Source organism: Eptatretus burgeri, chromosome 3 (assembly GCF_056783735.1).
Source record: "Eptatretus burgeri isolate ZD-2024b chromosome 3, Ebu_testis_v1, whole genome shotgun sequence".
NCBI lineage: Eukaryota > Metazoa > Chordata > Myxini > Myxiniformes > Myxinidae > Eptatretus > Eptatretus burgeri.
Window position 1 is genome coordinate 62,591,243 of NC_140963.1, and position 12,254 is coordinate 62,603,496.

At 51.9% G+C, this 12,254-nt stretch overlaps 1 protein-coding gene across 7 annotated transcripts in view; it reads right to left on the reverse strand.

The window, feature by feature from the left end:
* LOC147030046 (rho guanine nucleotide exchange factor 28-like) overlaps positions 1-12,254 on the reverse strand; it is a 157,824-nt gene that overhangs the window by 52,871 nt on the left and 92,699 nt on the right. For all 7 annotated transcript variants that reach the window (XR_015056199.1, XM_085873743.1, XM_085873739.1 and 4 more), the window contains one exon: positions 2,205-2,331. Coding sequence is in view for 6 of the 7 variants with exons in the window: in XM_085873743.1 (XP_085729869.1) it covers positions 2,205-2,331 (127 nt within the window). In the remaining variant the exon portion in view is untranslated. The remainder of the gene's footprint in view (positions 1-2,204; positions 2,332-12,254) is intronic.

Genomic DNA, 12,254 nt, shown 5'->3' on the forward strand with positions numbered 1-12,254 from the left:
CTTCACAAGGGCTGCAATCGCACCTGCTTGCGACAGTTAGTGCTGGACCTTGAAGAGAGGAACCTCTCTCTCCTTCCCTCTGCTTGGCCACCATCATCACCACAATCCCTCACCTCCACCACATTACTCCTGTCATTCACTGTCCAGAGCCACACCAGCTCTGTGCGTCAGCAACCTGCACGCCACTGGATCATGCCCGTCACAAGCCCTCATCTGCCCCTTTGTTCATCGTGCGTGAATCTGGTATTTCAGCACCATTAGCAGATGAGGCCTTATTTATTTTATGTGCAAGATTGCATGTTCCTTCTTCTCCTTTTCTTTTGTCTTTTGACTGCCAGAGCTGTACCGTTTATTGTTTGTCCTGTCCTTCCTTATTCCCCCATTTTTTTTGTAAATAACCTCCCCTTTAATTATAAGAGGCTTTTTGCCATTTTCCTGCATGAACACCACCAGGTTCAGCTTTTGATTAAGAAATCCTTGAGGGGATGTCGACTTGTTATTCTGAACACAATACGGTAACCCTCAACATCTTTTCAGTCTTTCGCGGGGGTCTTAGACCATCCGGTTCACTTGGTTCATGTTAACGGACACATCTGACATGACAGTATTATTGCTGAAGGACATGTACACATGTACACAGTTGTACACATGCAATGACCACGTTCATTAGTGGGAAGGAATGTTCCATCGAGATTTCTGATTGAGTTGACTTCATAAGTGAGGGTCTTATCAAGAGATCTTTTTTTTTTCTGGTCATGGATCATCATCTTATTTGGTACATTTTAAATAAATCTCCAGATTTTCCTTTTTGATCTATCCGATGGTGGTAACATTCATTTTCGAAAAGAGAAAATTGGCGCAGCGCAGACTGTGCCATCTGGAGGAAGTGATAAAGATCACAATACATCAAATTTTAAAACATTCCAGCCTTTCTGCAATCTTCTCTTCCATAATGTGCACCGTCACACACAGGGTGGAAAAGTTTGGAATTTCCAACAATATGGTCTATTGGCACAACCTGGAGCGTGACTCAGGAATTGCAATAATTATTCAAGCTCTGTGGATTTTTAAGGTCACATTTGTAATGGCAACCAGAAGCTCAAGTCAGTCACAGACCAGGAGGAGCAAGCAACCCAGTGAGACAGTTATTACACGCTCAACCTCGGGGTCATGATTTGGAATTTCCCCAGGATACAATTCCAATGGCCTTTTAGTCTAAAAATACAATGGAATGTGTAATATGCAAAGGCAACATATCTTAAGTCACAAATGGATGAACAACAAACTCATTCATTACTTTTTTCCCCCTTCTGTGGAATCAACTTCCACATTCTCTTCAATGTCATTCTTCCCTCCAGGTCTTCAGGACAGCTGTCCACCACCATCTCACATCATGCCCCATCTAAATCCATGATGTTTTCCACCCCCATTAACCAACCCCAACACCACCTCATTCTAAATTTCCAGTTTTTCCTTCTTAATAGTTTACCTGGTATCCATCTTATCCACCCGACACATCATTCTTCCACACATTCCTCACTTGTCCAAGTCTCCCTCTATCTTGTCAGTCAACCCTGCTGTTAGTGTGCCCCCCCCTCTCTTTATGCTGTTCTTTTCGTTCCGTTACATCCTGGCCCATCCTGTGCTCTCGCTCCTCCACGAGCGTCGACATTGTCCACAAAAAAGCACAGTGATGTCTAATAATCATGCGTGCTATTTCCGTACAAGAGCCTTACATTACTGTAACAAAAACAATAAAAAGTAATTAAAATTTGGATGTAGCCTAATTATGCCTCCTTTGTGGTGTGTTGAAACGGAGATTGGTGGAGAAGGTGTCAATAAGGTATGGTGGTATCGATTGAGCGTACGTATCAAGTAATAGTGAAACAAAATGCATTAGAGGAAAAACAAGAGCACAAAACGTTATTCCATATTGGCGCAACGCACGACATTCAGTGGAAACTTGATGTAAATTAGATTTACAAGCTGCTGTGGTTAAGGCAAAGCTGGGCAGGAAACCAACGAGCTTTATCTCTGTATTACACTATGCGAACAAGTACAGTGGCATTTAACTCGGTGTACTTGTTTCTGTCGATCTTGAAATTGAAGTTTCAGCAGCTTTTGTTCCATGAACGTTCTGAATATTGGTGACGGTTTAGTAAATAACTTCACTCTCATTCCCCCATTCCAAAAAAAAAACTAACCTTCTCCAGAAATTCTGGGGCCTTCTCGCGCCTCCACTTCTCCGTTTATCCTCAGCTGCCTCTCAGTACCTGTGTTTCCGCTTTCGTTGTCCTTCGCATCCTTCGCCTCGCACAGCATGCCTTTGGCCTGTGGATGGAAATAAAAGAGAAGGCTTGTGTGGAATTTAATTAGCCAAGTCGCAGGTATACTTTTATAAAGATCAACAGAATTCCATCGAACTTTGCTTTGTTTTCAGAGATAATTTTATGGCCAACACAATCACAGATGACTCATGATAAAGTGTGTGTGTGTGTGTGCGTGTGCGTGTGCGTGTGCGTGTGTGTGTGTGTGTGTGTGTGTGTGTGTGTGTGTGTGTGTGTGTGTGTGTGTGTGTGTGTGTGTCTACTGTATTTCAAAGTCAGTCTCATCTTGGTGTTTCTTTTGTTTGTTTTATCAACCAAAATAAGGAAGTCAATGAAATAACTTCCTGGTTAAGTTCATCGCTCACATTCAGAAAGTCACATTAAACTTCTTCTTTTTTAACAGAGACAATCTCTTTCTTCAAATATCAGATTTATTCTCAGGTATAATAATGCAGGTCAAATCCAGAAATATATATATATATATATATATATATATATATATATATATATATATATATATATATATATATATATATTGTTGTGGTTACCAGATTCGCAAACCACCATTCAGGTCCCTTAGGTGAGATATCTCGGTAAGTATATGTGTAGTTAGGCCCAAACCCGTTGTCTAGTGGGAATACATGTCATTTATGCGAGCTGCGACTCTTCAGGATAGCCGTTTTTCTTTTACTATCTTTATTTTGGACCAACCGCCATGATTACCATCACAACCACAACAACAACCACCAACCACAACGCCGCTTCACCACAACCGCCACGACCTTTACCGTCACAACTCGCCACCATCGCATCACCGTCATCTCGCGCCACTCATGAGCACCGATGCTGGACTCGTGTAGGGCGCACGTTGAACAGCGTGTACAAAATCACGGATTTTGTGCTTCAAAAACGAAACGAAAACGAGAACGAGAAGGAGTCAGAACGAGGAGTCAGAACGAGAAGGAGAACGGAAAGGAGAACGAGAACGAGAACGAAAAAGGAAAACGAGAACGAGAACGAGAAGGAGTCGGAACGGAGGGGACAAGTGTGGAAGTCTGGAGCCCGAAGCCTGCAGTGGCTGGAGAAGCTGAAGAGAGTCGGACGAGGGAGGGGGTGCTCGCGTCGGTGCCAGGAGCTGCACGCCCGAGGGAGGCCGGCAGCGCGACCTGGCCGAGGTGGAGACGCACACCAGGGATAATAAAGCTCCTCTATACCCCGAGCATCAGCAACCCCCTCCTGTTTCCCCCCGCGCTGAGATAGTGCGACCAAGGGGGCCCCGTTCCCACCCCCTGCCAGGCACTGTCCACGAGGCCCGCGGGTTGCGGGGCCATCGCCGCTCCGCGTCTCATCACCAGACGGGTAGGCCCGACCCGGTCTCGGCCTCAGGCCCGCCTCATTCTTGGGGGATTTCTTTTCCTTGGTTTTGGGTATGTGTTGTCGGCGCCGTCTGTGAAGTAGAATTGTACAAGTGTTGCCGTGTGCTCGGTAGTCGGTATTAGCTCTGCACTGTGTTTTCACTTTTATGTTTGCTTTTTGTGTAAATGGAATTGTGTTTTCTTTTTTTTTTGTGTGCATTTGGTGGAATTGTATTTGTGTGCTTCCCGTGTGCCGCGAATAAATGTGCTTTATTGTTGAACTGTTTCCCGCTTCGCTTCGTCTTTTCCCCCATTGAACCCTCATCTTGCTTCACGTAAAGGGTTGGTAGTGGGCTGAATACGCCCGATAATTAATCGAACCGTCGAGGTCGACGATAACACCGCTCGGTTATTCTGATAGTACGGAACGGGTCGCTTAAGTGGCCCGTGTCCGAAGTCGACCTGCGGCGAGGTGCGATCGCCCGGTCTACCCTCCGCGTGGGTACTTAGGTAGGTCGAATTTGGCGAGCAACCCTATCCCACGCGGGGGCTGATTGGCTCGATCGCGGTGAGACCGAAAGGTCCACCCGTGACTGGTTCCCGGCGTTAGTCCGAGAGGGTCACGACTGGATTGTCCGTCCGGTGGGCGACGTGCCGCGATTCGGGTTACGTGGCCGTCAGCACGCCGGCGGGCGCGAAAACCGCAACACTGGTGTCAGGTCGTGCGATACAAATTCATCGCCCTCCTCGCGGCACTGGTATTGGAGAGCGGGACAACAGGCTCTCCTGTCTCCGGCTAAATTCACGGGAATCGGTCCAGGGGTGAGAGAAGCGACCCCCGATTCCCTCCAAATTACGAGCGAGCAAATTAACCCTTCACGAGAAGCAAGATGGCGTCTCAAGGCGAGCGGGAGCCGGGGGTATTAGAAATGTATATGTGTAGTAATGTAGAATCCATGGTCCAGGATGGAATCCCCGAGCAGGAAATGTTGATTGTGCAGGAACACTGACTCGCCCAACTGAACCCAGAACCTGAGGTGGGTGCGGCAGCGGCCGCGGTGTATGACACCTCCCCCCCCCTCTCCACCAAAACCCTTCCCTGACCCCTGCCGAAACGGCTCACCCAAGCGCACCCGACATGACCCAGCTATACACCATGCTGGCAAAAATGTATGCGGAAACGACAGCGAAGATGATTGCGAACATGAACAAGCAAATGAATGAAGTGAAAACGACGATGGATGCGAATACACAACAAATAAACGAAAAGATGGATACAAAAATGAACGGAATGGAAACAAACATGAAGGAGGAAATGAAAGAGCTACGGGGTGAGACGCAGAACATGGGCCGAAGCCTGCAGGCGGGCATGAAGGCCGTGACCGGGGAGATAAAAATGGCGACTCCACGTGTGGGAGCAAACGAGCTGGGTGGGGGTGCAACGGCTGACAGGCCCGCGGTGGAGGCGGGTGAAAAAATAATTCGTGGAACGTGTTGGGCGAGGGTCGTGACGATGACCGAAAGGGAAAAATTAAATGGGGAGACCAAAACGTGTGAGACGAGACACGAGGTGACGACAACGGAAATAATAGTTGAGACAAGGGAGGTAAAGGGTGAAGAGTTGGCAGAGACACGGGAGACAGAAAAAATAGAGGGAAGACGACACGATGAAGATGGGGTAAGTGACGCACACACACACACGGAGGTAGTGGAGGACAATGGGGGTGAGCTCGCGGAGCGTGTCGAGACCCAGTGCGAGCAGCTGGATGGCCTCCTCCAGGAACGAGGGGAGGGAGTCTGCCCCCTTGAGGCGAGTCACGACCAGGTGAGTTCGGTCGTGCTTTGCGAGGTTGAGAGGACGGGTGCTGTGGACAGGTGCTTGGAGAGCTTGGGGGTATAGAGGCCCCGGAGACCCTTGTGGGGACACGAATCCCCAGTGTGGTTGTCCCTGTGTGTGTGGTGCAAGGGGTGAGTGCGTCCCCGTGTGTGGAAGCGACCCCGTGTGTGAGTGGTGTGGTGGCGATGGTGCCGGAGTACGTGCTTCCCAGCACGCCGTGTGTGGATGAGGTACCGTGTATGGAAGAGGCCGTGTGTGTGAGTGAAACGGCCAGTATGAGTGAGGAACCGCGGGTGAGTGCCCCCACGTGTGTGGATGAGGCACCGCGGTTAAGTGCCCCCGCGTGTATGAGTGAGGCACGGTGTGTGGATGAGGCACAGCGGTTGAGTGCCCTCGCGTGTGTGGGTGAGGCACCGCGGGTGAGTGCCCCCGCGCGAGTGAATGGAGCACCACGTGTGAGTAGTATGGTTTGTGTGAGTAGTGAGGCACGCGTGAGTGAACGGCCGTGTGCAAGGTCGCTGTGTGCAAGGGAGACCGTGTGTGTGAGAGAGCGGTATGAGAGGGAGATGTCGGTTGGCATGCGGGAGCACGCAGCCGCGTCTCCCCGTGTGAATGTGATGGAGTGGACTGTGTGCGTCGTAACACGCAGGTGTGCGTGGGTCGAATGGCGACGACGGCGACATGGGAGGAACGAAAGCCGAGTAGCGGCTGTGGTTGTTTCGAGGACCGTGCCGGGTTCACCCAGCAGTGAGCACGCGGTTCGTGCTGTGCAACGCACGAGACCACCACGTGCTCGCTTGCGAGAGTGAAGTCCCGGTCCGGAAACGCACGCGGTGGATTTGCCGATCCCGCGGACGGACAAAGTTTAGGCAGGTAAATGGATTTGGACCGGACGGGTTCTCCACGCGATCGTGTGTGTTCAGCTCCAACGGGCAGGGCACATGTGTTCGCGTGGGGAACCCCTCGAGACGTGGGGCTTGTGTTTTTTTTTATATGCGCACGGTGACGTCATGGCTGCACGTGAGGTTGGAATCCGGCAGGAGGGGTATCTCTGCCGGATGGTCCCGTCCAAGGAGGGACGAGGAACACGTGCAGCTGCATGACGTCACGGGCAGTTGCAAGGTGCAAAGAGCGCGAGTTGCCGCGCAGGTGCTGCGCATGGAAAAAAAAAAAAAAAAGCAAGCCTCACTTTCGGGTGTACAGGATTCCTGGGCAAAGGGTGAAAGACCCCCTTAACCCTGGGCACAGGATGGAAACTAGTTAGGGGGAAGGGTTAGCTTAGTTAGACCGACTCCATGGGGCAGGGGTAAGTCCTCATGGAGTCCGTGGAATGGATTAGTTAGAGGGATTGTAGCCAGATTTAGGTTGGGAAATAAAATGATTTATTTGGAGACAGTGACTGACAGTGAGTGTGTAGAGGGGACGTAGTTTAGCTACGTAGTGTTAAAAGGAACGTGCTGTAGTATAAGGGACGACGTGGGAGCACGAGTTAGTTAGGGGAGGTAGTTAGAAGGATGGCAGAGTTCAGCGGTGTGTGTGTTGAAGAGTTGTTGGAGAGTTGTGAGGTGAGTACTTGGTGAGTGAGTGAGGCCAGCGGGTCTGTGTGTATGGAGCGAATGGGGAATGCATGGTGCGATGAGTGATTGGGGGAGGAGTGACTCCCGCCCAAGGGACCCCGGGGTCAGAGTAAAGTGAGTTAGCTGGGTTAGTCAAATTGAAAAATGGAGGTCGTTTTGTTGTTGGTGGGAAAGTAGGCTCGAGACCCATTTGGAGGGGTGCAGGAGCCCTGTTGACGGGCTTGGGAGCGTGGCTGCGAAAGGTGAGTATCGCTGAGTGGGTACCCCGGGCACCAGGCTAGTCGGCCGTGGTAGGCCATGGGCCCATGGGGGGCCGGGATAGAGTAGTGGGCACGGGTGCGCCTGCTTGGTGTGGGGGCCCGGGGCGCCATTAGCCGCGTGGGCAGTGTTGTGGGCACGGGTGACCCTCGGAAAGGGGCCCGGGAGGCCGGCCTGCCACGTGTGCGTTTCAGGGGAGGTGCCATGGGGGGCACTCCCCGGTGTTAGGGAGCTGGTAGGCTCGGAGGCAGTGTAGTGCCCGGGGCAGGCATAGCGGGAGATTCGGCAGAGGGTCGTGCCTGCCAAAGGGAGCCACGTGTCCCAGCCAGGAGACCGTGTGAGGGCACGGAGAGAAAATTGGGGGGCGAGGCCCGAAATTGTGAGGACACCAACACAGGCGATGGGAATCTGGGTTTATAGAACCAATAGTTTAAGCGAGAGGCGCTTGTTGAAAGCCCCGGGGTAGTTTAACAGTTAAATGGTTAGGGTAGATTAGGAGATGTACCCCTCCGCACCATCCATCCCCTCGCTGTCGTTGTGGGCCGCTGGACCCACTTTGGTTAAAGATCGCCGAACTCTGAGGAGGCCATTCTGAGGCTTCGTTGGGCCTCGACACAGGACGTTAGCTCTCCCTTATTCCCCTCCGGGAAGGGAACGTAGGGGTTGGGAGTAGGCTCGGTGACAGGATAGGTTAGCCGAACAAGGACGATAAAGGGGGTTAGGGGACGATTTATAGTGGGGAAGTAAAAATAAAAACAACAAAAAAATAAGTTGGGGCTAAATTGGGGTTTGACAAATTAAGGGAGTGGGTATGTACAGTGACAGGCAAAGGCGATAGGTGGGAGGGAGACAGGTAGGTAGGTCCGAGCCCGCCCTCCAAGTGGCCAGCACCACCGCACTCCCTCCACCAACCTCCACTGAACGGCAAAGGCTGGCCAGCTTCATCTGCTGGCTGTGTTACTTCAAGGCCTGTGCCGGCCCACTTGATCGGCAGCTGCTGTGTTGCTGCAAGGCCTGTGCCGGCCACTTCGTCTGCAGCTGTGGTACTTCAAGGCCTGTGCCGGCCAGTTCATCTGCCCGCTATGTTTGCCTGCAGCGGCCTTCTTCTGCGGGCTGTGTTTGCCTGCTCACCTTTGCCATGCCATGCCCACTGCCCACGTTCACCAGCCCCGTTCAATTTTTGCTTTGCCCCCCCCCCCTGTTCATTGCCATGTGCGCCAGGATCGTAAAAGCAACAGTTTGCAAGCTGCAAGAACTGCCCTGTTGGCAGCTACAACACGGGCCTGCAGTGGCGGCCCGTGCACCGTGTTTGTGTTCATCCATCCATTCGTTGTGTTTATTGCGTGTGCCACTTGAGCTGGCACGGAGACTGCGTTGTGCAGCCCAAGCACTGTTGTGGTTCACTGAGTTCAGTTCAAAAGGGAAGGCCTTGGACTGCGTGTGAGCAGCCAGCCACGTTCCCTGTCACCTGCATTGTTTGAGCCAGAGACTGCATGCGGGCAGCCTGGCTCCCTGCTAACTGTTTTCTTTTGCAGAGTTCAGTGATCCTGGGCCATGGTTTAGTGTAAAATTTGTAAGTTAAGGTAAGATGTACTGTAAATATGAGTGCGCCCCCGGCATGTATGTCTTAGCGCCGGCAATTTTATTTAAGTCGTCCGTGTGAGTGAGTTTGTTTAGGAAGTTACGCAGCCCTCAGGTTATTTATTTTGGGGACACGAATACCATGAATGTCGCACTCAGGGATCCGTAGGTAAAATGTACTAGGGGAAAACTACACATGATGGCACACGAAAATTTGATGACTCGGGACGAGTCTGTAAAAAGGGAAGGGGGTAGTGTTGTGGTTACCAGATTCGCAAACCACCATTCAGGTCCCTTAGGTGAGATATCTCGGTAAGTATATGTGTAGTTAGGCCCAAACCCGTTGTCTAGTGGGAATACATGTCATTTATGCGAGCTGCGACTCTTCAGGATAGCCGTTTTTCTTTTACTGTCTTTATTTTGGACCAACCGCCATGATTACCATCACAACCACAACAACAACCACCAACCACAACGCCGCTTCACCACAACCGCCACAACCTTTACCGTCACAACTCGCCACCATCGCATCACCGTCATCTCGCGCCACTCATGAGCACCGATGCTGGACTCGTGTAGGGCGCACGTTGAACAGCGTGTACAAAATCACGGATTTTGTGCTTCAAAAACGGATCAAAAACGACACACGCCCACTTTTTGCCGTCCAATCGGTGAGCGAGGGGCGAATTGGCCCCGCCCCCAGGGCGATCGATATATGCAAATTTGTGGATCAAAAAGCCTTCACGCCCACTTTTTCTCGGGCCAATGGGGAGCGAGGTGAAAGGTCAAAGGGAGGGGGTCAAAGGCGAAGTTACGGGGGGATAAAAGGACGGTGTTCGTCAGTCAGAGGAGAGTCGCAAACGAGAACGAGGAGTCGGAACGAAGGAGGACGAGAACGAGAAGGAGAACGAGAACGAGAAGGAGTCGGAACGGAGGGGACAAGTGTGGAAGTCTGGAGCCCGAAGCCTGCAGTGGCTGGAGAAGCTGAAGAGAGTCGGACGAGGGGGTGCTCGCGTCGGTGCCAGGAGCTGCACGCCCGAGGGAGGCCGGCAGCGCGACCTGGCCGAGGTGGAGACGCACACCAGGGATAATAAAGATCCTCTCTACCCCGAGCATCAGCAACCCCCTCCTGTTTCCCCCCGCGCTGAGATAGTGCGACCAAGGGGGCCCCGTTCCCACCCCCTGCCAGGCACTGTCCACGAGGCCCGCGGGTTGCGGGGCCATCGCCGCTCCGCGTCTCATCACCAGACGGGTAGGCCCGACCCGGTCTCGGCCTCAGGCCTGCCTCATTCTTGGGGGATTTCTTTTCCTTGGTTTTGGGTATGTGTTGTCGGCGCCGTCTGTGAAGTAGAATTGTATAAGTGTTGCCGTGTGCTCGGTAGTCGGTATTAGCTCTGCACTGTGTTTTCACTTTTATGTTTGCTTTTTGTGTAAATGGAATTGTGTTTTCTTTTTTTGTGTGCATTTGGTGGAATTGTATTTGTGTGCTTCCCGTGTGCCGCGAATAAATGTGCTTTATTGTTGAACTGTTTCCCGCTTCGCTTCGTCTTTTCCCCCATTGAACCCTCATCTTGCTTCACGTAAAGGGTTGGTAGTGGGCTGAATACGCCCGATAATTAATCGAACCGTCGAGGTCGACGATAACACCGCTCGGTTATTCTGATAGTACGGAACGGGTCGCTTAAGTGGCCCGTGTCCGAAGTCGACCTGCGGCGAGGTGCGATCGCCCGGTCTACCCTCCGCGTGGGTACTTAGGTAGGTCGAATTTGGCGAGCAACCCTATCCCACGCGGGGGCTGATTGGCTCGATCGCGGTGAGACCGAAAGGTCCACCCGTGACTGGTTCCCGGCGTTAGTCCGAGAGGGTCACGACTGGATTGTCCGTCCGGTGGGCGACGTGCCGCGATTCGGGTTACGTGGCCGTCAGCACGCCGGCGGGCGCGAAAACCGCAACAATATATATATATATATATATATATATATATATATATATATATATATATATATATATATATATATATATATATATATATATATATATATATATACATAAATATTGTTGTGGGCCGGGGGTCGGTGGCGAGAACGACCACCAGGTGGGGAAAGCTTGCGTCGTCTCCAACCAAACTCTCCGGAATTGCAGGCCGTCGCTCGGATAACTCCGCGAGTCGGCGGGTCATTTAACCGACCGTGGTCGCCAATATTTCAACTGCGTAGCGTAGGGTCTATTTGTCTCGAACTAACTTACCAAGTTAAATATGCGATTTCGACTACAGGGGAACCCATGCCCTCGGCACGTCTTGCTCGAACCGGGTCACTCTACCGACTGTGGTAGAGTTCCAACTACCAACTACCAACTCCGGTTCGGGTGCAGCCGAGCAGAACTGCCAAAGCCGTGCCGGCTGGGATGAACGGATTATCGGGTATAAAAACCCGGCGAAAACTCAGATCCGAACCATGCTGGACCAATGAAAGAAAGGACGGAAACGAACTGGGAACATTTCTACAGTAATTTATTTACAATAAAGAAGACACAGAGTAAGACTTATCATGGAATATACAAGCAAGAATTTTCAATGTTCAAAAACACTAACACAGTTTCTACTTACAAGACGGGCCCACACACTCAGATGATTTATTAAAAGACCCCCGCAGCCAGGGAGGGAGAGACGAGCTGGGGGTCGCAGTTCGCTTGGGTACCTGCACGTTGAAGGGAGGGGGTGCTCCATGGTGTGGCACCTTCTAATGGTCGTGCGGCTCAGCCCACATCACACGCGTGGAACTCGTGCCTGTGGAGGAACCCGAGCGGAGCAGTCAGAGTCCCAGGGCGGAGATCAGGGTCGTGGACGGGACCCAGGAAACCTCCAATGAACGTCAGCCAAATGCAGAACTCCAGCTCAAACTGCACGACGCACACCAACCAACTCAACTCCTCCAAAAAACTCTCACTGTTGAGGCTCTTCTCCATAGAACTTGTCTTGCACTGAGGATGGTGTCGTCTTTTTATGGACCTCCCCGAACGGGGCGGGGTCTCGGTGAAACAGACATCACCGTCCGCCCTGATTGGACGGGGCTCCCATGGGTCTGCGCTTTTCTGGGCAGGGCCTCGGCCAGGCACCGGCAAGGCCCGCCCACTCCACGCATGTGGCCTCGACAAGAAAGAAGTGGAGCGCTTGGAGAAGCCGAATAGGAACTGCGGACTGGACGCTTTTGCCCCGTATGCTGTGGCCAGCGATGCGAGGGTTGCAAGTGCTCGAAGGTACCGTGGTTGGTAGTTGGTTTGTTTGTTGGATGGTCTGTTGGATGATCATTGGAGGGTT